At 42.6% G+C, this 27,630-nt stretch overlaps 1 protein-coding gene across 1 annotated transcript in view; it reads left to right on the forward strand.

The window, feature by feature from the left end:
- The window catches only part of nek10 (NIMA-related kinase 10), a 246,957-nt gene that overhangs the window by 80,073 nt on the left and 139,254 nt on the right, over nt 1-27,630 (forward strand). The window contains exons 9-11 of the mRNA XM_060825301.1: nt 8,073-8,140; nt 18,894-18,973; nt 19,060-19,146. Coding sequence (XP_060681284.1) covers nt 8,073-8,140; nt 18,894-18,973; nt 19,060-19,146 — 235 coding nt within the window. The remainder of the gene's footprint in view (nt 1-8,072; nt 8,141-18,893; nt 18,974-19,059; nt 19,147-27,630) is intronic.

Here is a 27,630-nt window from a genome sequence, read left to right on the forward strand (position 1 = left end):
CAGCCTCTCCCTATAGCTCAAATCATCATACCATGGCAACATCCTTGTAAATCTTTTCTGAACCCTTTCAAGTTTCACAACATCTTTCCGATAGGAAAGAGACCAGAATTGCACACAATATTCCAACAATGCTCTAACCAATGTCCTGTACAGCCGCAACATGACCTCCCAACTCCTCTACTCAATACTCTGACCAATAAAGGAAAGCATACCAAATGCCTTCTTCACTATCTTATCTACCTGTGACTCCACTTTCAAGGAGCTATGAACCTGCACTCCAAAGTCTCTTTGTTCAGCAACACTCCCTCGGACTTTACCGTTAAGTGTATAAGTCCTGCTAAGATTTGCTTTCCCAAAATGCAGCACCTCGCATTTATCTGAATTAAAGTCCATCTGCCACTTCTCAGCCCATTGGCCCATCTGGTCAAGAACCTGTTGTAATCTGAGGTAACCTTCTTCGTTGTCCACTACACCTCCAATTTTGGTGTCATTAGCAAACTTACTAACTGTACCTCTTATGCTCACATCCAAATCATTTATATAAATGACAAAAAGTAGAGGACCCAGCACCGATCTTTGTGGCACTTCACTGGTCATAGGCCTCCAGTGTGAAAAACAACCCTCCACCACCACCCTCTGTCTTCTCCCTTTGAGCCAGTTCTGTATCCAAATGGCTAGTTCTCCCTTTTTTCCATGAGATCTAACCTTGCTAACCAGTCTCCCATGGGAAACCTTGTCGAAAGCCTGACTGAAGTCCATATAGATCACATCTACAGCTCTGCCCTCATCAATCCTCTTTGTTACTTCTTCAAAAAACTCAATCAAGTTTGTGAGACATGATTTCCCACGCACAAAGCCATGTTGACTATCCCGAATCAGTCCATGCCTTTCCAAATACATGTACATCCTGTCCCTCAGGATTCTCTCCAACAACTTGCCCACCACCGACATCAGGCTCACTGGTCTATAGTTCCCTGGCTTGTCCTCACCACCTTTCTTAAATAGTGGCAACACGTTAGCCAACCTCCAATCTTCCGGCACCTCACCAGTGATTATCGATGATACAAATATCTCAGTAAGAGGCCCAGCAATCACTTCCCTAGCTTCCCACAGAGCTCTAGAATACACCTGATCAAGTCCTGGGGATTTATCCACTTTTATCCACTTCAGGACATCCAGTACTTCCTCTTCTGTAATATGGACATTTTTCAAGATGTCACCATCTATTTCCTTACACTCTATATCTTCCATGTCCTTTTCCACAATAAATACTGATGCAAAATATTCATTTAGTATCTCCCTAATTTTCTGCGGTCCCACACAAAGGCCGCTTTGCTGATCTTTGAGGGGCTCTGTTCTCTCCTTAGTTACCCTTTTGTACTTAATGTATTTGTAAAAACTCTTTAGATTCCCCTTAATTCTATTTGACAAAGCTATCTAATGTCCTCTTTTTGCCCTCCTGATTTCCCTCTTAAGTATACTCCTACTGCCTTTATACACTAAGGATTCACTTGATCTATCCTGTCTGTACCTGACATATGCTTCCTTCTTTTTCTTAACCAAACCCTCAATTTCTTTAGTCATCCAGCATTCCCTATACCTGCCAGCCTTTCCTTTCACCCTGACAGGAGTCTATTTTCTCTGGACTCTCGTTATCTAATTTCTGAAGGCTTCCCATTTTCCAGCCGTCCCTTTACCTGCGAACATCTGCCCCCAATCAGCTTTTGAAAGTTCTTGCCTAATACTGGTCTTGTGACCAGTTCTTGTGGTTAGCACTGCCGCCTCACAGCGCCAGAGACCCGGGTTCAATTCAGGCGACTGACTGTGTGGAGTTTGCACATTCTCCCCATGTCTGCGTGGGTTTCCGCCAGGTGCTTCGGTTTCCTCCCACAATCCAAAGATGTGCAGGTCAGGTGAATTGGCCATGCTAAATTGCCCATAGTGTTAGGTAAAGGGGTAAATGTAGGGGAATGGGTGTGTTCCGCTTCGGCGGGTCGGTGTGGACTTGTTGGGCCGAAGGGCCTGTTTCCACACTGTAAATAATCTAATCTAATCTAATACCGTCAAAATTGACCTTTCTCCAATTTAGAACTTCAACTTTTTGATCTGATCTATCCTTTTCCATCACTATTTTAAATCTAATGGAATTATGGTCTCTGGCCCCAAAGTGCTCCCTCAATGACACCTCAGTCATCTGCCCTGCCTTATTTCCCAAGAGTAGGTCAGGTTTTGCATCTTCTCTAGTAGGTACATCCACATACTGAATCAGACAATTTTCTTGAACACACTTCACAAAAACCTCTCCATTTAAACCCTTAACACTACGGCAGTTGACCAGATATCCTAACTTATTCTAGTCCCATTTGCCAGCATTTTGCCCATGTTACTCTAATTCCTTCCTATTCATATATCTATCCAGATACTTTTAAATATTGTAATTGCACCAGTCTCCACCACTTCCTCTGGCAGCTCATTACATACACGCACCATCCTCTATATGAAAAAATTGCCCTTTAGGTCCCTTTTAAATCTTTCCAATCTCACCCTAAACCCATACCCTCTAGTTTTGGACTTCCCCACCCAGGGAAAAGGCCTTCGATGTTCACCCTACCAATGCCCCTCATGATTCTATAGACCTCTATAAGGTCATCCCTTAGCCTCCGATGTTCCAGGGAAAACAGCCCTAGCCTATTCACCCTCTCACTATAGCTCAACCTCTCAAACCCTAACAACGCCATTGTAAATCTTTTCTGAACCCTTTCAAGTTTCACAACATTCTTCCTATAGTGGGGAAACCAGGATTGCACGCAGTGTCCTGTACTGCCACAACATGACTTCCCAACTCCTATACTCAATGCACTGACCAATAAAGGCAAGCATTCCAAATACCTTCTTCATCATCCTGTCTACCTGGGTCACCATTTTCAAGGAACTATGAAACTGCATTCCAAGGTCTCTTTGTTCAGTAGCTCTCCCTCAGACCTTACAATTAAGTGTATACGTCCTACCGATTTGCCTTTCCATAATGCTGCTCATCACATTTGTCTAAATTAAACTCCATCTTTCATTCCTCAGCCCAATTGGCCCATCTGATCAAGGTTCCATTGTACTCTGAGGTAACCTTCCCCACTGTCCACTGACCTCCAGTTTTGGTGTCACCTGCACACCTACTAACCATACCTCTTAGGTTCACATCCAAATCATTTATATAAATGATGAAAAGCAGTCGACACAACACCAATCCTTGTGGCACACTACTGATCACAGGTCTCCAGTCTGAAAAGCACTGCCACCTCCCTCTACATTCTACTTGTCTTTTACATTTGAGCCAGTTCTGTGTCCATACGACTAGTCATGGTCATGTGGTGGCAGCTGGTAGCTGCCTTGTGGGGTTTGCCTTACTTGCCCTGGACATGTAGGCCAGAGGATAATTAGCGCTCACTTTGCCAATGGTATCCCAGAAGTCCTGCTGGATGACAGCGACATGCAGTCACTTTATCACATGTCCTGTGATGTTAGTGAATGTATGGAAGTCTGGAGGAGCAACCAGTGAGATGAAACTACCAGAAATTCACCACGCCTCCTTAAACAGTACCTTTCTCATTCACAATCACGTCCATCTCAAAGGAAAAGGACGGCAGGTGGGTAGGACAACCCAACAAACCAGTTATCATAATGACCTGGAAATATTTTGCCATTCCTCCCCTGTCACTGCATCAAAATTCTGGATTTCCTTCCCTTACAACGTGGAATGCAGAAAAATGAGGCAAGAGCACATAATAAGGCAGATGTTAATAGACATCTTGCTACTCACTAGCCAGAATCTTGACTCACCATTCAACACTTGTTTGCAAAACTGGACATTTTTGCTCTTGATAGTGGAAACTCCTCACAGCCAAGCTCATACGATTCTCCCAAACATCTTGCCAATACACACAGAAGATTCCATTCCTCTCTTGCAAAAAAAATCTCCACCAATTTCCAGATATTAGGAATTTGGTCAATAAATCTTAAGATTGCAGTACAATTTCAATATTTATTCTTTAAAAAATGATTATGTATTCTTCTTCAGAGTTCAGACTAAACCATCTATTGATTCTTTATTAGATTCAGTTACAATATTTTGATTTGATTTTTAAAGGTTTCATTGGTAAACAATTGTGGCCTCAGCACTTATCCCTGTGGCATTCCACTTATTACAGATGGCTATCCTGAAAATGATACCTTATCCCAACTGTCTGTCTTCTAATAATGACCAATCTCTAGCCATGCTTTAATATGCAACACAACATTGTCTGTTACCTTATAAGGTAGTCTAATGTGTGGTAGCTTATTATATGCCTTTTGAAAATCCAAAAACATTTAGTCTCCTACTTCTCTTTTAGCTATTATGCTGGTTATCTCCTCAAAAATTATAATAAAGCTGTCACATGATTTCCCCTTCATAAAACCATGCTGAAACTGCTTGACTATATAGTGTATTTCTAAATACTTGACCATTACATCATTTATTAAAAACTAACATTTTCTCAATAGCAGATGTGAAGTTACTGGCCTATAGTTCCCTTCAGTTCTCTTTGTCTCCTTCCCTTTTGAATAAGAATTACATTGGTAGTTTTCCGATCCTTTGAGACTTTTCCAGAATCTTAGGATTCTTGGAAGATTACTGCTAATGCATCCACTGTCTCTGTATGTATTTTCTTTCATATTCTAAGATGTATCACATAAGGTCCATGGTTTCTCATTGGTCTTTAGCTCCATTAATTTCCCTAGTATTTTTCCTCTAGTGATAGATATAGTATTTGTTTTCCTCTTGTCTTTTCCCCCTTGATTATTTAACATTTGTGGGATGCTGTTAGTACCTTCTTTTGATGCAAATAAATTCTTCAATTCACCTGCCATTCACTGGTTCACCATTGCTATTTCCCTAGCCTCATTCTCCAAGAGGCATTTGTTCACTTTGCCCTCTCTCTTCCTTTTTTGAGATTTCAAGTAGCTCTTACTGTCTGTTTTGATATTATTTGCTACTTTACTCTCAAAATTTATTTTATCTCTATTATTTTGGTCATCTTTTGCTAGTCTTTAAAACTTTCCCAAATCCTCTCCTTCACCACTAACATTGCCACGTTGTATTTTGCTACTCAACTTCTTTGGTTAGTCATTATTGGTTTATGCCCTTTTCTTTGAAATCCTTCTTCCTTACGTGGATTTATCTTTGTTGTGAATCTTGAACTATTTTCTTAAATGTCTGCTAGTATTCATTTCCTGTTGAATTCCTTTTAATCATAGAATCCTTACTGGGTGAAAGCAGGTCATTTGGCCCATCGAGTCCTCACTGACCATCCAAAGAGCATCCCTATCCCTGTAACCCTACATTTCCTGTGGCTAATTCATCTAGCCTGCACATCCCTGGACATTATGTGCAATTTAGCAGGCCAATACACGTAATCTGCACATCTTTGGACTGTGGGAGGAAACTAGAGCACAGTCCAAAGAAACTAGAGGAAACCCATCCAAGGCACACAAAAAGTTGCCATAGGAATCGAACCCAGGTCCCTGGCGCTGTGAGGTAGCAATGCTAACCACTGAGCAACCATGCTGCCCCAGGCTATTCTGGCCAATTTTGCCCTCATTTCTTCTTAATTACTCTTGCCGAGCACAGTTGTTTCTGAGACAAGTTTTTTCAATTTCAACTTGAATACTAAATTCTAATAGATTATGGCACTATTTCTTTAGGAAATCTTTGACTCTGAAATCATTTAATAAGCTTGTCTGAATAAACTACCCGATCCAAAGTAGCCTCATCCTATTTGGATCTATCAGACAAAACTATAACATATATTTGAAGGAAACTATCCCCAATACACTACAAATCATTCCATGTTTCTACTCTCCCAATTTGACTTTTCCAGTTTATGTGAAGATTAAAGTCACTCATAATTAATGTACTGCATTTTTTACACCCCTCATTATCTCCCAATTATACTGTTCTATATATAGTATTGCTACAATTTGGAGACATATTGACTACTCCCACCAATCTGTGCCATCTTTTGATATTTCTTATCTCCAGCCTTATGGATTCCACATCTTCTTATTTAAGATCATCTCTTGCTATCATGCCTATTCAAAATTTGAACACACAAAGGTAACCCACTACCCTTTCCTCCCTGCCTGTCCTTTTGAAAAGTCACTTACCCTTGAATGTTTAGTTTTCAGCTTTCATCTCATGTATCCATGTCAACATAACGGCTATCAGATCATATCCATCACTTTGTGTCATTATTCATTTATTTTGTTCTGCATACTCTGTATTGCATTCTTATGAGTAAAGAACCAGTATTTTACTATGCTTTCCCCCTTTGAGCCTATTTGTTGCTGTTTCTCTATATTTGTATGCTGTCTTTTCCTGTCCCACTCTGGCTATTATTACTTAAATAGCTGCCCTGCAATACAACCATGTCCTTTTGTTTTGTAAGCCTTCATGACTACTGTCTCAAATCCCCAACCCATTTATTTTAAAGTCATCTTTACAGCCCCAGTTATTCACTTTCCCAGGTTCCAGTGAAGCCGGTCTCACCAAAACACCTCCCTGCTACCTCAGTACTGATGCCAGTGTCCTGTGAATTGAAACCCATTTCATCCATACTAAATGTGGAGTTATGCATTGAACTCCTTGATTCTATTTACAATAGTTTGCACGTGGCATTAGTAATAATCTCGAGATTATTAGTTTGAGTTTCTGCTTTTTAATTTAACTTCTATCCATTTAAATTCTTTCAGCAGAACCTCCTTTCTGGTCCTGTCAATGTCATTGGTACCAATACGGTAGATGACAGTGAATCCCTCCCCTCCCACTAAGTTCTTCTCCAGCCCTGAGGAGTTGCCCATAACACTGGCAATAAGCATGCAACACAGTCTTTGGGACTCATTCATATAGCAGCAGAGAACAGTGCTTATTCCCCTATCTAATTATACTGTTCCTTATAACTACTAGATTCCTATTTCATTACCCTAGTTGAATGGCTTTCTTCATCACAGTGGCATAGTCAGTTCGGTCATTTTCCCTAGCGCCCCCATTCTCATTCACACAGTTTGCAAGAACTTTCTTACTGTTGGACAATTGTAGGAGCTGAAACACATTCTTTGAACTCAAATCTTTGAGCTGTACATTGAACTCCTGAATTCAATCACTACCTCTGGTCCCCAGACCTGCCTCACCTGCATTCATACCATCCTGTCCCTGATCATATCACAAATTTGAATGACCTAAACTGAGGGGTGTGAACACTTCCTTACTGCAGATATATTCGCTAGTTTCCACATGCTCTAATAGCACATTACCCACCATGCCATCACTTATCATATTTTCCTGCTCATTACATTTCATTGTAATTAGTTTTTTTACACCATTGTCAATGCTATTTTTAAAAGAGAGAGAATAAAAAGCTAGAAACCTGAACACAACCTAAGACTAGAATTACTCAAATGCTTTCCCTGCACTTACACCATGTTGTGGTTTGGGATGTCACTCCACTGCTACTCTCAGTGAAGGTCGGCCTCCTGGTCTGCACCTTTTATCCTCTCCCACTCCTCTTCTGGAAACTTAATACACCTGTTTCCCCCTTATAAATTGAATTCTCACTTTGATCCAATGTTTCAAATAAACTCACTTGGCCTTTATCTCACTAACTGTGTTCCTTACTGACTATACAATTGTAAAATTCCTTATTTATATAGGGCTGCAGTTTTTACCTACAAGAATCAACACCTCATTTAAATAAGGATTTTAAAAGTTGATAGATAACTGGCAGTATCAGGCAGCTGTTCTTTTTAATAATACTACTTTAATATGCTTAAAGGTTATTACTTCTAGATCTGAATCTGGCTTGAACTCTAAACTTAAACTCAGAAAAGTTGAGTTCCCACTTTGAGGCTAGTATTTACTGAAATTATTTACTTCATTGTTAGAATAGAATGTTTCAATGCAGTATTTGATAGTATTACACTGTAATTCCAGTGCAGTTATTTTCACATTGGTGGTATGTGACTTAATTTGAATTTCATTTCAGATATTTTTCAAAAGCTAGCAGCTATTATAGAACAAAGAGAATGGATAATTGGATGTGGAGCCCACAAGGTATGAGATCTCCATGGTATCTGAAAACTTACTCAGTAGCTCATTGGCCTCAGCAACATTTATGAAAATTTGTAATGAAATGTTATTCAAAATTGTAATTTCTCATAATGTGTCTATTCTATAATCATTTGTGAAATGCAAACAATGGATTTTCTTTAAAAAATTCTACTTGCTAATTAAATTGTTTCATTTGAATTATTGCATTTTTTCAGACCTTCCAGGTTTAATTTTTAAAGAAATAAGCTGCATAGTTGCATTAAGCAGTGTACAAGCAGACATTTGATCCCTCACCCCCCAAAAAAACCTCATTTATAGCAAGACATGCAGTGGAAATAATTTATGCAATCATTTAATTAACCAGCATAAAAAACATGCATAATTTAAACCCTTGAGACCCTTGAATCTTTTCTTCCCCTATAGTGAAAGCAAATTATTCTTTAGCGTGAATGCTGTGATTGGCAAAGCCCACATTTTGGGTTTAAAATTCGGTGGCAAATTTGCTGGAAATGTGTTTGCTAGAACCCTCTCCATTTTGCATTCTTTGATTAGACTTGAGGATACAGGAAGCAGTAATCAGTTTGTACCAGATGCATTCAAATAAGTGTATTTTTACATAATTATGCTACTAATAGAATTTGTGATTATTTCTCCTTACTTCACATATCTGATTTACCTGCCTGAAGCTGAAAGTTCAGCTGTGCAGTGTACGGCATGTGAAAACCAATTTATTGAGAACAATTGGGTGACAAGCGTCTTACATTTTTTTTCTTTTTTTCTTCTTCTTGTGACAAAGGACTTTTGTAACTATTTAGTGATGCTGCTTTTCCTACTATTACTGCCACAATAACACTTTTTCTATTTTTTTCTGCTGAGCATTATCTTTGCTTTTTGGCAAAAGAAGTGAATAAACTAATAGAGAAATGCCAGCCGTAGTTGAGACATTCAATATCCACCCATCACTATTCCCACAATATAATATTCAGGTAGAGATATGCTGAGATACATCTGAAGGCCAGTACCTACAAAGCTTTGACTCATTAATTGTGGAGTTATGTTACATGGTGTAAACAAACTTGTGATTAATTCTGTCTCTTGCAAGGCCTGCCATAGGAACATCAGAAATAGGAGCAGAAGAATACAATCCCTTGGGCCTATTCTGTCATTCAGTAACATCAACTCCACCTACCTTGCTTCTCCTCATATTCCTTGATTCCTTTTGTGTTCAAGAAAACTAATAATCTCAGTATTGAATGTAATTATCAACCGAGAATGCACAGCAATCTGGGACTAAGAATTCTAAATGTTCAGAATCCTCTGAGTGAATATATTTCTATTCTGAGGCTATGCCATTGAATTCTATGCCCAAAAAGTGGGCATTGCCAATCAAAAAAAAATCAGGCTAAAGAATAATTAGTTTTCATAAGACCATAAGACATAGGAGCAGAAATTAGGCCATTCAGCCCATCGAGTCTGGTCCACCATTCAATCATGGCTGATAGGTTTCTCAACCCCATTGTCCTGTTGTCTCCCCGTCACCCTTAATCCCTTTGATACTCAAGAACCTATCTATCTCAGTCATAAATATACACAATAACCTGGCCTCCACAGCCTTCTGTGGCAATGAATTCCATAGATTCACAACTCTCTGGCTGAAGAAGTTTCTCCTTATCCCCATTCTAAAAGATCTTCCCTCTACTCTAAGGCTATGCACTTGGGTCCTAGTCTCTCCTACCAATGGAAAAATCCTCCCAAAATCTACTCTGTCCAGGCCATTCAGTATTCTGTATGTTTCAATTGGATCCCCCATCATCATTCTAAGCTTCATCAAATATAATCCCAGAGTCCTCAAATGTTCCTCATATTTTAAGATTTTCATTCCTGGGACCGTTCTCGTGAACCTCCTCTGAACACACTCCAGGGCGAGTACATCCTTCCTGAACTATGTGGCCCAAAACTGTGCACAATACACCAAATGTGGTCTGACCAGAGCCTTAAAACCTCGGAAATACATTCCTGCTTTTATATTCAAGTATCTCAAAATAAATGCCATCACTGCATTTGCCGTCCTAACTACTGACTCAACCTGCATGTTTACCTTAAGAGGATCCTGGACTAAAATTCCCAAGTCTCTTTGCACTTCAGACTTCTGATTTTTCTTCCCATTTAAAAAAATAGTCTATAACTCTATTCTCCCTACCAAATTGCATGACCTCACACTTTCCCATGCTGTGCTCCATCTGTCACTTCTTTTCCCACTTTCCTAACCTGTTCAAATTCTTCTGCAGCCTCTCCACCTCCTCAGTACCACCTGTCCCTCTACCTATCTTTGTATTTTCTGCAAACTTAGCCAAAATGCCATCCATTCTTTAATCTAGATCATTAATGTATAAAGTGGAAAGTTGTCCCAAAACTGAGCCTTGAGGAACACTCCTCATCACCGGCTGCCATGCTGAGAAGGACCTTTTTATTCCTACTCTCTGCTTTCTGCCAGATTTCCAATGTTATATCCATGCTACCATCTTGCCTCTGATACCATGGGCCCTTATCTTAATCAGTAGCCTCCTGTGCGGCACCGTGTCAAAGGTATTTTTGAAGTCCAGGTAGATAACATCCATTGGCTGTTCTTGGTCTAATCTGCTCATTATTTCCTCAAAGAATTCTAGCAGAATTGTCAAGCATGGCCTCCCCTTGATGAAACCATGCTGACTTTCCCCTATTATATCATATGCTTCAAAAAGTATTCAGAAATTTCATCCTTCACCATGGATTCCAGGATCTTACCCACAACCGAGGTTAGGCTAATCAGCCAACCCAATGTCACAACCCAAAGGACTAGCCACACTACCATACATCAAGAGCATTTCCAAACTGACAGCCAGACTACTATGACCACTAGGTCTCATAACAGCACACAAACCAACAGCCACTCTCAGACAACAACTCACCAGGACAAAGGACCCGATACCCAGCATGAGCAAAACCAAAAAAGCGATCCTTTGTAGCCACACACGTGGTTGACAAGCAACATGAGTTCAACTGGGACAATACTACTATTATAGGACAAGCCAAACAGAGAACAGCCATGGAATTCCTAGAGGCATGGCACTCATCCACAGATGCTATCAACAAACACATCGACCTGGACCCAATATACCAGCCACTGCAGCAGACAACTGGAACTGACAACTGGAAGCGACAGAGACAAACCACTATAAATACCGGAGGAAACATCACAGAAGCGCTTCACAGGAGGCTCCCAAGCACTGAGGATGTCACCTAGACGGGACAAAATGTCTGCAACACAAATTCCCAGCTCGACGAACAGAACCATAATAACCCTTCCAATCTTTCCTCAGAGCCTAGAGCTTGCAGCCCAGGCATCATCTGGGTTAATCTACTCTGCACCCTCTCACGACCAATCACATCCTTTCTATAATGTGGTAACCTGAACTGCATGCATTACTCCAGTTGTGGTTTAACCAATGTTTTATACAGTTTCAGCATTATCTCATTGCTTGTGTGGTCCATGTGTCAGTTATTAAAGGCAGTTTTCCCATATGCCTTCTTAACTGCTTTACCACATGTCCTACTACCGTCAGGGGTCTGTGGATATGCTCACCAAGATCCCTCTGATCTTCAGTTCTTTCCAGGCTCTACCATTCCTCACCTCATTAGCTCATCCCAAGTGCACAAGCTCAAGCTTTTCATCCTGAATTCCATTTGCCACTTCTCAATTCACTGACAAGACCATTAACATTCTCCTGCAGTTTACAGGCATCCTTCTTGTTGTTTATCATCGTATATTGATGCATCATCTGCAAACTTCTTGATGATAATCTCTACATTTAAGTCCAATTCATAAATGTATACCACCAACAGCAAGCCCACCAGCACAGAACCCCACAGAAAACAGACTTTACAGTCACAGAAACATTTCTTTACCATCACCTGGATCCAACATGCCACATTGCCTTACTTTCAGGCTGTTACTTTCTTGATTTATCTGCCATGAGGGACTTTATCAAAAGCTATATTAAAGCCCATGCAGACCAGATCAAATGTAATACCCTCATCAACAATCCTGGTTACCTCCTCAAAACATTTAAGCAGATTTGTCAACCATGATCTTCCCTTAAGAAATATATTCTGGCATCCTTAATTCTTTCTAATAACTTGCCATTGCCAAAGTTAAACTGACTGGCCTAATTTCCTTTTCTATCCCTTCCACCTTTTTAAATAAAGGACAATGTTCGTAGTCCTTCAGTGCTATGGCACTTCAGCTATGGCCAGAGAGAATTTGAAAATTACTGTGAAAGCCCATGATGTCACTTTGCTTGCCTCTCTTCATCCATGGTCCATCTGGGATATCCTGATTCATAAGTAGTGCTTATCTAGCTTAGCTTTGAATTCATTACAAGTGCAACACTGGTTGTTGTCCTTAATCTCATTGTTCAATTTTAGTAGTAGAGTGCTTTTCTTGTTTTCTTTAGATTAGAATCAATTCTTAGATTGCTTGCACGGAAGTTCTTCCTCATCTCTATTTTTCATAGTTAAAAATCACACAATACCAGGTTCACAACCACCTGATGAAGGAGCAGCACTCTGAAAGCTAGTGCTTCCAATTAAACCTGTTGGACTACTCAGCAAAGGACTCACCTTCATCCCCCTCCGCCCACGCATCAATGAATTTAATACACACCGTGATGTCAAACACTTCTTCTGCCGCCTCCACCTGCGAGCTTACTTTCACAATCAGGACTCCCACCCACCTTCCGAGGACCCCTTCGCCTGCCTCCAACACACTGCATCCATCTGGACACCCTGTGCTGGCCTTTTACCCGCCCTCGACCTCTTAATTTCTAACTGCCACCAGGATATTAACCGTCTCAACCTATCTACCCCCTCCCTCACTCCAACCTCTCACCTTCACAATGCGCTGCCCTCCACTCCCTCTGCTCCAATCCCGACCTCACCATCAAGCCAGCAGATAAAGGGGATGCAGTGGTAGTCTGGCGCACTGACCTCTACACCACTGAAGCCAGACGCTAACGGGAGGACACCTCCTCCTACCGCCCCCTCAACCATGACTCCACCCCCCATCACCAAACCATCATCTCCCAGACCATACAGAACCTCAGGATATTTCCCACCCACAGCTTCCAACCTCATAGTCCGGGAACCCCGCACTACCTGGTTCTACCTCCTTCCACAATCTACTATGAATAAACTGAACTCAGTGACTGATGTGTGTTTTCAGAGACTTGACAGTCTCACTGCCGTAATTTTAGCTCATCTTATTCCCAGGCATCAGAATAGTAGTTGATAGTGAAGATAATCAGTTCCTGCAAGAGTGATGAAGTTTACCCCAAACTAAACAAAAACTTGGAATTGGCTCCTTCATTTTGACCTAGTTAATTAAGTTTTAATTGATGTGTGATAGATGTGTGTGAAAGATCCACAAGCCTGACCATCCTGGACGACTCATTGTCTCAGCATGCTCCTGCCCCACTGAACTCATCTCTACCTACCTCGACACTGTCCTATACCCCCTAGTCCAGGAACTCCCCACATACGTTCGAGACACCACCCACACCCTCCACCTCCTCCAAGATTTCCGTTTCCCCGGCCCCCAACCCTCATCTTCACCATGGATATCCAATCCCTCTACACTTCCATCCGCCATGACCAGGGCCTTCAAACCCTCCATTTCTTCCTCTCCCGATGTCCCCAACAGTACCCTTCCACCGACACTCATTCGTTTGGCTGAACTGGTCCTCACCCTTAACAATTTCTCCCTTGAATCCACCCACTTCCTCCAGACCAAAGGGGTAGCCATGGGTGCCCGTATGGGCCCCAACTATGCCTGTCTCTTTGTTGGCTACGTAGAACAGTCCATCTTTCGTAATTACACCGGCACCACTCCCCACCTCTTCCTCCGCTACATTGATGACTGCATGGGCACCACCTCATGCTCCCACGAGGAGGTTGAGCAATTCATCAACTTCACCAACACATTCCACCCTGACCTTAAATTTACCTGGACCATCTCTGACACCTCCCTCCCCTTCCTGGACTTCTCCATCTCCATTAATGACGACCGAGTTGACACCGACATATTTTACAAACCCACTGACTCTCGCAGCTACCTGGATTACACCTCTTCCCACCATACCTCCTGCAAAAATGCCATCCCATATTCCCAATTCCTCTGCCTCCACCGTATCTGCTCTCAGGAGGACCAGTTCCACTGCAGAACACACCAGATGGCCTCCTTCTTTAGAGACCGCAATTTCCCTTCCCACATGGTTAAAGATGCCCTCCAAAGCATCTTGTCCACATCCCGCACCTCTGCCCTCAGACTCCATCCCTCCAAACGTAACTAGGACAGAATGCCCCCGGTGCTCACCTTCCACCCTACCAACCTTTGCACAGACCAAATCATTTCCGCCACCTCCAAAAATACCCCACCACCAGGGATATATTTCCCTCCCCATCCCTTTCCGCCTTCTGCAAAGACCATTCCCTCCGTGACTCCCTGGTCAGGTCCACACCCCCCAACAACCTATCCTACCTTCCCCTGCCACCGCAGGATTGCAAAACCTGCACCCACACCTCCTCCCTCACCTCCATCCAAGGCCCTAAAGGAGCCTTCCACATCCATCAAAGGTTTACTTGCACATCCACCAATATCCCATTGCTTCCGATGCGGTCTCCTCTTTTTAGGAAGACTGGACACCTCCTAGCAGAGCGCTTTAGGGAACATCTCTGGGACACCAGCACCAATCAACCACACCGCCCCGTGGTCCAACATTTCAAATCTCCCACTTAGCTGAGGACATGAAGGTCCTAGGCCTCCTTCACCGCCACTCCCTCACCACCCGATGCCTGGAGGAAGAACACCTCACCTTCCGTTCGGAACACTTCAATCCCAGAGCATCAATGTGGACTTCACCATTTTCCTCATTTCCTCTACCCCCACCTCACCCCAGCTCCAAACTTCCAGCTCAGCACTGTCCCCATGACTTGTCCTACCTGCCTATCTTCCTTTCCACCTATCCACTTCACCCTCCTCTCTGACCTATCAACTTCATCCCCACCCCCATTCACCTATTGTACTCTATGTTACTTTCTCCCCACCCCACCCTCCTCTCATTTATCTCTCCACCCTTCAGTCACTCTGCCTGTATTCCTGATGAAGGGCTTTTGCCTGAAGCGTCGATTTTCCTGCTCCTCGGATGCTGCCTGAACTGCTGTTCCTTTCCAGCGCCACTCTAATCCAGAATCTCGTTTCCAGCATCTGCAGTCATTGTTTTTACCTATAACCTGGTGTTGTGTGATTTTTAACTTTGTACACCCCAGTCCAACATCGACATCTCCAAATCTTTTTTTTTCATTTCCTTCAGGATAATGACTCCACAATATATTATCTTGGACTTTCGTTATATGTTTCCAGCTGTATTAATCATGTGGGTGGGGTGATCGGCTCCTCTCTTTTTAACCCTCTGTTGGTTACAACATTTTTTTTCACACACATCTATCACACATCAATTAAAACTTAATTAACTAGGTCAAAGTGAAGGAGCCAATTCCAAGTTTTTGTTTAGCTTGGGATAGACTTCATCACTCTTGCAGGAACTGATTATCTTCACTATCAACTACTATTTTGATGCCTGGGAATAAGATGAGTAAAATTACGGCAGTGAGACTGTCAAATCTCTGAAAACACACATCAGTCACTGAGTTCAGCTTATTCATAATAGGTTGGGTAATGTAACATCAAACATCATCTCCACATGACTGTAAGTCAAATGGGGAAAGGCTGAAATGTCAGGGAAGCTCACTAAAGAGATTGTAATTTGTATAAGTCAATCCTTGGAGAAATACACCTCCTGAAAGCATAGCTAGTAGCTCAGTTCAAAGACTTGCATCACACTGCACCAAACTAGTGTTGCTAAAGAAAAGGAAGTACTAAAGCTGAAAATAGTTATAGGTTTGACTAACATAATCAAGGTGAAATGACAGAAAATCAAATTTTACCTCAATAAAATGGCACAGGTGGCACAGTGTTTAGCACTGCTGCCTCAAAGCGCCAGAGACCTGGGTTCAATTCCCACCTCAGGCAACTGTCTGTGTGGAATTTGCACATTCTCTCCATGTCTGCGTGGGTTTCCTCCGGGTGCTCTGGTTTCCTCCCACAGTCCAAAGATGTGCAGGTCAGGTGAATTTGCCATGCTAAATTGCCCGTAGCGTCAGGTGAAGGGGTAAATGTAGGGGAATGGGTCTGGGTGGGTTGCTCTTCGCAGGGTTGATGTGGACTTGTAAGTAATCTAATCTAATCAAAACTGGCAAGTTGTTGTTAGATCTGAGCATTGAAGAACTAGTCAGGGTGCAAATGCTCTTGAATGATACAGTTGCCAAACCAGGTACTGATACATCCAGACAGAATGCTCTTGATGGCGCACCTATAAATGTTGGCAAGAGTATTTGCTGTCATGCCAAATTTTCTCAGCTGCCTGAGGAAGAAGAGACATTGTTAGGCCTTTGTAACCACTGTGTCCGCATGAAGAATCCAAGAATGCTTGTTGTGAATGACCACTCCCAGAAGCTTGACAATCTCCACTCGTTCCACCTCTGCGCTGAAAGTGTGTGCGTGTGTGTGTGTGGGGGGGGCGGGTGCATGAGTACCATCCCGCCAAAAGTCAATAATGAGTTCCTTGGTTTTGCTGGCATTGAGAGCTAGGTTGTTCTCAGTGCACCATTTTTCCAGGTCTTCCACCTCCTGTCTGTAGTCTGTTTTGCTGCCTTCAGGGATTCAACTGACTATGGTGGTCATCAGTGAACTTGTAAATGGCATTAGTCTGGTATTTGGCGATGCAGTCATGGGTTTACAGTGAATACAGTAGGCAGCTGAGTACACACCCCTGGTGGGCTTCAGTGTTGAGTGTTAGTGAGGATGAAATACTGTTCCCAACTTCACTGATTGTGGCCTGTGTGTCAGGAAACTGAGGATCCAGTTGCAAAGAGTGGAGTTTAGTCTGCAATCACTACGTTTAGTAATCAGTCTCGAGGGGCTAACAGTGTTGAAGGCTGAACTGTAGTCAATAAGTAGAATTCTTATGTAGCTGTTCTTGGTGTCAAGATGTTGTAGGGAGGTGTGAAGGGCAAATGATATGGCATCTGACGTGGATCTGTTGGTCCGATAGGCAAATTGGAGTGGGTCAAGAGTAGTGGGGAGGCTGGAGTTGATTAGTGCTATGAACAGCCTTTCAAAGCACTTCATGACCACCGAAGTTTGGGCCACTGGGTAGTAGTCATTGACACATGCTGCATACGCCTTCTTAGGCATAGGGATGATGTTGGCCCTCTTGAAACAGGCAGGGACAGTGGCCTGCTGCAGGGAGAGGTTGAAGATGTCTGAGAAGACCCCAGCCAGTTGATCTGCACATGCTCTGAGTGCACGGCCTGGTACTCTGTCTGATGTCATCGCTTTCCTCGGATTCACACGAAGGAAAACTAATCTGACCTCTGATGCAGTGACTGTTGGGATAGGTTCGACAGGACTTGTCAGAATAGGTGTTACCTCTCCTCTGCAATTCTGCGCAAAGCGAGCAGAAGAAGCGTTGAGGCGATCTGAGAGGGATATGTCATTGTCTGTTATCTTGCACTGTCTCTTTTTAGAACCTGTGATGTCATTCAATCCTTGCCATAGTCGCTTGGTGTCTGTCTGGGTCTATAGTTTGCATCAGTATTGGTCCTTAGCTGTTTTAAAGGCTCTGCAAAGGTCATACTTGCATTCCTTATATTTGAATGGGTCTCCTGATCGGAAGGCCTCATGCTAGGTTTTTGGCAGGTTCTGTACATCTTGATTCATCCAGGTTTCCTGTTGGGGAACACTCAGATTGACTTCCTCAGTATACACTCCTCCACACACTTGATGATAAAGTCTGTGACGCTGGTGGCGTACTCATCCAAGGTACCTGTGGACTGTTTGAACATGGCCCAATCAGCTGATTCCAGACAGCACTGGAGTTGATCCTCTGCCTCTTCTGACCAGCACTGGGCCTGTATCTACAAGGGGGATCTCCTGCTTGAGCTTTTGCCTATTAAAAGGGGGCTGTTTGGAGAAATGAAAAGCACTGACTGGCTGGCTTCCTGTTGACGTGCACCCTATACTTGACTGTACATGCCTTCAGGCATGCATGAACTGGGACAGCCATTAAAGACACATTACATAGAACACACAACTGCTCCCCCTCGGAATGCCAGGCCTCTGAATCCCCCCAACTCTGATATATGATGAGCTGAGGAGAAATTTCTATATTGGAGGGTTGTAAACTTGCAGAATGTTTTATCCCAAAGGGATATAGATACTTAGTTTTTGGACTCAGTGGTTTGAGGGATTGGAAATGAGACAGGACAGTGGAGTTAACAGCCCTCGTTTTGGCGAATGGCAGTTGAGATTCAAAGGGCTGTGTGACCTCCTTTTTCTGTGGTTCCTGTTTCTATGTTCTTATGGCACATAGTTTAATCTTTGCATTGATGTACGAATATGCATTTTTGTATATCATTTGTAACTGTCCTGAAAAAAGTAGAAGGTCCAAAGGTTTTAACATGTTTTTTAGGTGCACTGTCTAACTTTGCATTGGTGGTACATATGCCAGGCAAATGTATACATTAAAATAATTATTAGTTAAGTAAGAAGAAACAAAATAATATACAGTAAAGTATTTTAACATGAGATATTTTTCTTTAGACCCTAGTAAAGCTATTGGCAGCCAAGCACAATAATGTACTACTGGGTGCTCTCCTTGCTCTCACCAGTTTGGCTGAAAGGTATGTCACTGAGTTAAATATTATAAAAATAGCTTTAAACAAATGATTGAAATTGAAGAAACTCACAACATTTAGTTTTTTTTTAGCCCAGAGTGCAGAGTGAAGATAGGTGAACTCACCATTGTAGAAAATCTGCTAACAATTTTACAAGAATATGACTTGCTATCAAAAAGGTAAGTTGAGATTTAAACATTTTTTTTAAAAAATGATATTTTTTTGAATAGTAGTTAAGTTTGTGAGGTGCTCGAGTACACAGTGTTTCCTAATACAGAACCAAATATTTAGGAGTTCATAAGATTATGAGATAGAGGAGTTGAATTAGGTCATTTGGCTCCCCCATTCGATCATAGTTGATAGGTTTCTCAACCCCATTCTCCAGCTCTCTTTGTGTAACGTGTTAACCCCTTGCTGATCAAGAACTTATCATCTATGTCTTAAATATAGTCAATGACTTGGCCTCCACAGCCCTCTGTGACAATGAGTTCCACAGATTAGCTACCCTCTGACGGAAGATATTTTCCTCACCTCCCTTCTAAAGGGTCATCTCTTCACTCCAACTCTGTGCCCTTGGGTCTTAGTCTCTCTTATGAGTAAAACTATCTTCACCAGGCCTCTCAGTATATTGTAACATTCAATCAGCTCACCTCTTATCTTCTAAACTCCATCGAGCACAGACCAGAGTCTTCAACCCTTCCTTATATGAATAGCCCTTCATCCCTGGAATATTCTTGTAGACCTGCTCTGGACCCACTCCAATGCCAGCACATATATTTCCTTAGATATTAGACTGAAAACTGCTCAGAATTTTCCAAATGTGGTCTGATCAGAGCCTTATACTGTGTCAGCAATACATTTCTGCTTTTGTATTCTAGTCATTTTGAAATGAATGCAATTGCCTTCCTAATTACTAACTGAACCTGCATGTTATCCTTAAGAGAGTCCTAAACTAGGACTCCCAAGTCCCTTTGCGCTTCAGATTTCTGAAACTTTTTCCTGTTTAGAAAATAGTCTACATCTCTATTCTTTCTGCTCAATCTCCCAACTTGTCCAAGTCCTTCTACAGGATCCCCGTTAACTCAAAACAATCTAATGCTCCACCTATCTTTGTGTCATCTGTAAACTTAACAACAACGCCGTCAGTTCTTTCGTCTAGGTCGTTAATGTATAACATGAACAATTGTGGTTTCAGTACTGACTCCTGCAGAACATCAGTAGTCACAGGCTGCCATCCTGAAAAAGATGCCTTCATGCCAGACTCTCTGCCTTCTGCCAGTCAGCCAATCATCTAGCCAGTATATTATCCATAACACCATGGACTCCTATCTTATTTAGCAGCCTCCTGTGCAATACCTTGTCAAAAGCCTTCTGGCTCTCCATTGTCTAACTGGCTTGCTACCTCCTCAAGGAATACTAATAGATTTGCAGGCATGATCTCCCCTTGATGAAGCCAAGTTGGTTCTTCCCTATTTTACCATGCACTTCCAAGTATTCCACAATTTCATCCTTAATAATATACTCTAAAATCTTACTGAGGTCAGCCTTACTGGCCTATAGTATTCTGTCTTCTGCCTCCCTCCGCTCTTAAAACATGGATGTTACATTTGTTGTTTTCTGGGACTCCCCTCCTCGACTCCAGTAATTTCTGAAAGTTATCACCAATCCTTCTACAATCACTTGGGGTATAGTCCAGCTGATCCAAGTGATTTATCCTGCAGACCTTTCAGCTTCTCTATCATCTTCTCCTTAGTGATGGCCAGTATCATCTACTCTGTTTCTTAACTCTCTTGGGATGCTGCTGATGTCTTCTGCTGTGAAATCTGATGCAAAGTACTTATTCAAATCCTCTATTTGTTCCCCATTACTACTTCTCCAGCCTCTTTTTCCCACAGTCCAATGTCTACTCTTGTTTCTTTTACCTTTCAGATATCTAAAAAAAATTCTTGCAATCTTCTTTTATATTACTAGCTAGCTTACTCTCATATTTCATCTTGTCCCCCCCATTGCTTTTTAAGTTGTCTTTTGCTGGCTTTTAAAGGCTTCCTAATCCTCTGGCTTCCCACTCATCTTCACCACATTGTATGATTTTCCTTTTGTTGCTTTTATGCTGTCCTTGGCTTCCCTCATCATTCATGGTTGCCTCATCCTCCCCTTAGTATATTTCTTCTTCCTTGTCATAGTTACTGCCGTACCCCCAGACACTCCTGCCAATGCTGCTCCACTGTCTTCCCTGCTAGGTTCCTGTCCAATCAATTTTGGCCAGCTCCTCTCTCATGTCTTTGTAGTTACCTTTCCTCAATTGCAATAGCATTACATCTGATCAGGCTTCTTCTTCTTAAGCTACACGTTAAATTCTATCATGTTATGGTCACTGCCCCCTAGGGTTCCTTCACCTTCAGCTCCATAATCAAGTCTGCCTCATTACATACCATCAAACCAAATTTTTTTGCTTTGTCAGTAGAATTGCAAGTTAGGGGAAGGGGGAGGCGAGTATATCTCCTGACATTGTTAACAACTTTGACCCTCGTTCATTTTCTGGACTCAAGGGCTTTTGAATAATCTGGTAAAGACAAAATTCGGCTGTAGTGTAATTGGGACTTACACCTCACATGAGACAAAAGAAAGTCTTTGTGGTATTTTGTGTTGGTTATAGTATAGGCCTCTCATTTAGACTCTTAGTAATGCATTTAATATGCCCAGTATTTCTGGGATGAAAACTACATCTTACCTCACTTTCATAGTGGCAATATATTGTGGATTTTATTAAGCCACACGTATTGAAAAATAAAGTTGCACCCTGCTGGAAATCTGAAATAAGAACAGCTTTTGGTCAGAACATACGCAATGCTGAAATCTTAAAACTCCTTGGGAACCCAAAGCCCCACCATGAATGTGAAAATGTTGGAATTTGAACAGTTCCTTTCTTAGCTTCAGGACATTGCAAGGAACCAGGAACTTTTGAAGACTTTGTTGAGGGTCTGTATGTCTTTGATACTAAGAAACTATCAAAAATGCCTAATGCTCCATATTCTGAACTCACGTAAGAAAATCAGATCACAATGCTGTGTTCCTCCTCCCAGCTTGCAAATAGAAGTTGCAGCATGAGGACACAGTACAGAAAGTAGTACAGTGCTGGTCTGAAGCAGCAGAAGAGCTTCTGCGGGACTGTCTGAAAACAATGGACTGGTCCATATTCAAGAATTCAGCAGCCAACCTGGACAGAGTTTATTAACAAGTGCATAGAGGACTGCGAGTCAAAGAAGTCAACCCATATGTTCCCCATGGGTGAACTGGAAAATTCATTGACTTCTGAAGATCAGGTGTATGGTATTCAAGTACAGGTCGCCCAGACCTTTATGGTATATCTAGATGTGACCTCCACAAGGCCATTAGACATGCCAAGAGGCAATACAGGACTAAGTTAGGGAGCCAAACTAACTACAAGAACATGCACCACTTGTGGCAAGGCCTACATGACATTTCAGGACACAATGTGGCAGTGCTGGTATTGGACTGGGATGGAACAAAGTTAAAAATCACACAACACTAGGTTATAGTCCAACAGATTTATTTGGAAATACAAGCTTTCAGAGCGCTGCTCCTTCATCAGGTAGCTACTGGTGCAGGATCATAGGACACAGAATTTATTGGAAAAGATCAACCTGTCATACAACTGATGCAATGTATTGAAAAACTTATATTGCTGTCAAGTCTTTAATCACTTAGAGCGAGATGCAAGTTTTGAGTGATTAATATGTAAATCCCAGAACTTCTTTCAAGTCACAGTCCCAAGATAACTTAAGGTTTTATCAGTATAAAAGAAAGGGTGACATCTCAGCATCTCAGCTCAGACAATGTATTAAAGGCGTGAGATTAGAATCTGTCTGTATCCCACTCTTGAGTCAGACTGGTTCTATTTCCAAAGTAGGAATTTTTAACATGTCGCATAGACCGACTGCCCATAGTTTGTGTGTTTTTTGAACAAAATAAAATGAATCTGCAAATACGAATCTGCAAATGCAAATTTACCCCATAGACTTGTGTGTGTGCTTGATAGAATGTGTGCGTGAGTGGGATGGAGTATATGTTGTGAGAGCAAGTGTGCATGAGCGTATGTGTCTGTGTATTTGAGAGAGGGTCTGTCTGAGTCTCTGGGTGCGATCGTGTGTAAGAGTGTGTGTATGTATGCTTGTGTATGAGAGTGTGTACTGCAGTCTACTGTAGTGTGTCATGAACCAAAGATCCTGGTTGAGGTCATCCTCATGGGTCCCAAATTTGTGTGTTGTTGCGTAACCCGAAGTCCACCTTGGAGGATGATCACCCGAAGATCTAAGGCCGAATGACCCTGACCGCTGAAGTGTTCCCCAACTGGAAGGGAACATCCCTGTCTGGTGATTGTTGTGCGGTGTCCATTCATCTGTTGTCATAGAGTCTGCTTGGTCTCGCCAATATACCATGCCTTGGGGCATTCTTGTCTGCAGCATATGGGGTAGACAATGTTGGCCGAGTCACATGAGTACCAGCCACGAACGAGTTGGGTGGTATCCCTACATGTAATGGTGGTATCTGTGTCGACACTGTGACATGTCTTGCTGTGGTTGCCATGACAGGGTTGTGTGGTGTTGTGATTGATGTTGCCCTGAAGGGTGGGCAGTTTGCCACAAACAATGAACTGTTTAAGGTTTAGCAGTTGTTTAAAGGCAAGAAGTGGAGGCGTAGGGAGGATCTTGGTGAAATGGTCATCCTCATTAATAGCGTGTTGCAGGCTGCAAAAAATATGGTGTAGTTTTTAAAAGTACTAGACGATGAAGGGTACCCTCACAGTCATATTCCGTGTCCTTCTCCTGAGAAGGTCATTACGGTTTCTCACTGTGTCACATCAGCACTAGTTACTGATGAGTTGAACAACATTCCCATTCTTATGAGGGCATCCTTCAGCATCTTCAGGTGTCTATTGCATTCCTCCTCATCTGAACAGATCCTTTGTGTGTGCAGGGCTTGTCTATGGGGGTTGGTTGTTTTAATATGCATACGGTGGAAGCTAGAGAAGTGCAGCATCGTGAGGTTATTTGGTTTTGCGGTAGAGTGAGGTACTGAGGTGCCCGTTCTTGTTGGAGATGCGTGTGTCCAAAAATGAGACTGATTCTAAAGAACAGTCCATGGTAAGTCTGATGATGGGATGAAGCTTGTTGATACCACTGTGTTGTTGTTTCAATGACTCCTTGCTCTGGGTCCAGGGGAAGAAAATGTCATCAATGTATCTGATGTGTAGTGTTGGTTGGAGATCCTGTGTAGTAAAGAAGTCTTATTCCAACTTGTGCATGAAAATTTCGGCATATTAGGGTGCAGACTTGGTCCCCATGGCAGATCCATGTGAATGGATAAAGAACTGGTTGTCAAAGGTGCATATGTTGTGGTCAAGGATGAAGCAGATGAGTCGTAGGATGGTGCCTGGAGATTGGCAGTTGTTGGTATTGAGTTCTGAGGCAGTTGCAGCAATGCCGCTATTGTGGGGAGGTAGTGTAGAATGTCGAAATGTACATTGTGATGAGGAATGTTCCTGGTTCTACTGGTCAATGGGTGCTGAGCTTTTGTAAGAAATCTGTAGTGTTGCAAAAGAAGCTGGGGGTCCCCTGTCTTATGCCTTTCAAGATGCCCTCGACATAACCAGAGAGGTTTTCACACAGGGTTCTTTGCTTGATACAATGGGATGTCCAGGCATGTTAGCTTTGTGTATCTTTGGAAGGCAGTAGAAGTCCCCAATGCAAAAAGCACATAGGTTTAGAGTTGGGTAGGGTTTTCTGAAGGACTGGATCAACAGTCTTGATCAATGTATTTAGTTCATAGATGTATTCTTTGGTTGGATCAGCCGGTAGTTGCCTGTAGTGTTCATGGTTGTTCAGTTGTCAGTACACTTCTTTTCAGTAGTCAGTTCTGTTCTGAATGACGATAACTCCTCCTTTGTCTGTTGGTTTGATGACAATGTTGCGATTGGCAATTGTTGGTATTGAGTGCTGCGGCTATTGAAGCAATGCCATTGTCGTGGGAGATGCTGGTGTGGAGTGCCGAAATGTCCCACCATCAGACTTACTATGGATTACTCTTTAGAATCAGTCTCATTCTTGGATGTACACATCTCCATTAAGGACAAGCTCTATGTATACAAAGGATCTGTTCAGATAAGAGGGAACATGACAGACACCTGAAGATGCTGAAGGACACCTTCATAAGAACGGGATACCATGCTCAACCCATCAATCACCAGTTCCAGTGTGCCACAGCGAGAAACCATTATGACTTCCTCAGGAGACAGACACGAGATACAACAGTGAGGGTACCCTTCGTCGTCCAGGTACTTCCCGGGAGTGGAGAAACCACATCATGTTCTTCGCAGCTTGTAACACATTATTAATGAGGATGAGCACCTCACCAAGATCTTCCCTGTGCCTCCACTTCTCGCCTTTAAACAACCGCTAAACTCTAAATAACCACTATTTGCAGCAAACTTCCCACCTTTCAGGATGAAATCGACCACAATACCACGCAGCTCTGTCATGGCAACCACTGCAAGACGTGTGAGAGTATCAATATGAATACCTTTACACACATGGACACCACCATGTGTGTGGCAGGTACTCATGTGACTCAGTCAATGCTGTCTATCTCATACGCTGCAGGCAAGGATGCCCATGGCATAGTATATAGACGAGACCAAGCAAATGCTACGACAACAGATGAATGGACACTGCACAACAATTGCCAAACAGCGATGTTCTCTCCCAGTTAGGGAACACCAGCAGTCAGGGACATTCGGCCTTAGATCTTCGGGTGATCATCCTCCAGGGTAGACGTCGGGATACGCAACAACACAGAGGGCCGAGTAGAGGCTGATAGCCAAGTTTGGTACCTACGAGGATGGCCTGAACCGGGATCTTGGGTTCATGTCACACTACAGGTGACCCCACTGCACTCTACACTCTCATACACACACAAGCACACAGACACACACTCTCTTATACACGATTACACCTAGAGACTCAGACAGACTCTCTCTCATACACACGCTCTTCACAGATACACATGCACACACAAACACTCACACTCACACACACACACACAATCTCTCTCACACACACACCCTCTCACAGACATATACTCTGTCACATTCGCACATACATTCTAACAAGCATGCACACACAATCTCTCACATGCACGTACACACACTTTCTCTCTCTCCCCCCCCCACACACACTCTCCCTCTCTCTCTCGTTCTCCTTCTCTCCCCTCTCTCTTCCTCTCTCTCTTTCTCTCACACACACACTCTCTCTCTCTCTCTCTCTCTCTCTCTCTCTCTCTCCCCCTCTCTCCCCCCACCTTCACACGCACACAAGTCTACGGGGTGAATTTGTATTTGTAGACTTGCATTTGCAGATACATTCTATTTTGTTCAAAAAGCAGTCAGTCCATGTGACATTTTATAAATTCCTACAGTCTGACTCAAGGTAGGGATACAGACAGACTCTAACTTCACACCTTTATTACATTGTCTGAGTTGAGATACTGAGATATCACCCTTTCTTTTATACTGATAAAACTTTATTTTGCGACTGTGACTTGAAAGAAGTTCTGGGATTTCCATATTAATCATTCGAAACCTGCATCTCCATTCTAAGTGATTAAAGACTTGACAGCAATATAAGTTTGTTCAATACACTGCATCAGTAATGTGGCACGCTGACCTTTTACTATAAATTCTGTGTCCTATGATCCTGCACCACTAGCTACCTGATGAAGGAGCAGTGCACTGAAAGCTTATATTTCCAAATAAACCTGTTGGACTATAACCTAGTGTTGTGTGATTTTTAAATTTATCAAGAAACAAAATGAATCAGAACAGAATAGCAGACAAAAACACATCTGTCCCTGATGCACTCAATCATTTTCGGGCTTTGTCTGAGCAGAATGCCAGTGGAACGGTGTCACCTGCCCTGACAGCCCTGGATGCACCTGTTTCCTCAGTCACCGCTGCAGGTATCAGATCAGCTTCCTTGAGAGTGAACCTAAGGAAAGCGACTGGCCCAGATGGAGACCCTGGCCTTGTACTTAGATCCTGTGTGGATCAGCTGGCAGGAGTATTCACTGACATCTTTAACCTCTCCTTGCTACAATCTGAAGTCCCAATCTGCTTCAACAAGCCCACCATCAACCTTCCTCAATGATTACTGTCTGGTGGCTCTGACTTTCATAACCATGAAGTGCTTCGAGAGGCTAATTATGGCTCACATCAACTCTAACCTTCCAGCCTGCCTCAATCCCGTGCAATTTGAACATTGACAAAACAGGTCCATGGCAGATGTCATTTCCCTAGCCCTACACCCAGCCCTGGAACATCTGGATAATAAGGATACCTACGTCAGGCTTCTCTTTATCGATTACAGCTCCACCTTCAACATTGTGATCATGACCCAAACTAATCTCCGAACTTTGAGACCTAGGTCTTGGCTCTGCCCTTTGCAACTTGATCCTCAGCTTCCTGACCCACAGACTGCAAACAGTGAAAACAGACAGCAGCACTTCCTCCACAATAATCCTCAACACCTGCGCCCCGCAAGGATGCATACTCAGCCCCTACTGTATTCCTTGTATGCTCATGAATGTGT

The sequence above is a fragment of the Hemiscyllium ocellatum genome, chromosome 5, assembly GCF_020745735.1.
Source record: "Hemiscyllium ocellatum isolate sHemOce1 chromosome 5, sHemOce1.pat.X.cur, whole genome shotgun sequence".
NCBI lineage: Eukaryota > Metazoa > Chordata > Chondrichthyes > Orectolobiformes > Hemiscylliidae > Hemiscyllium > Hemiscyllium ocellatum.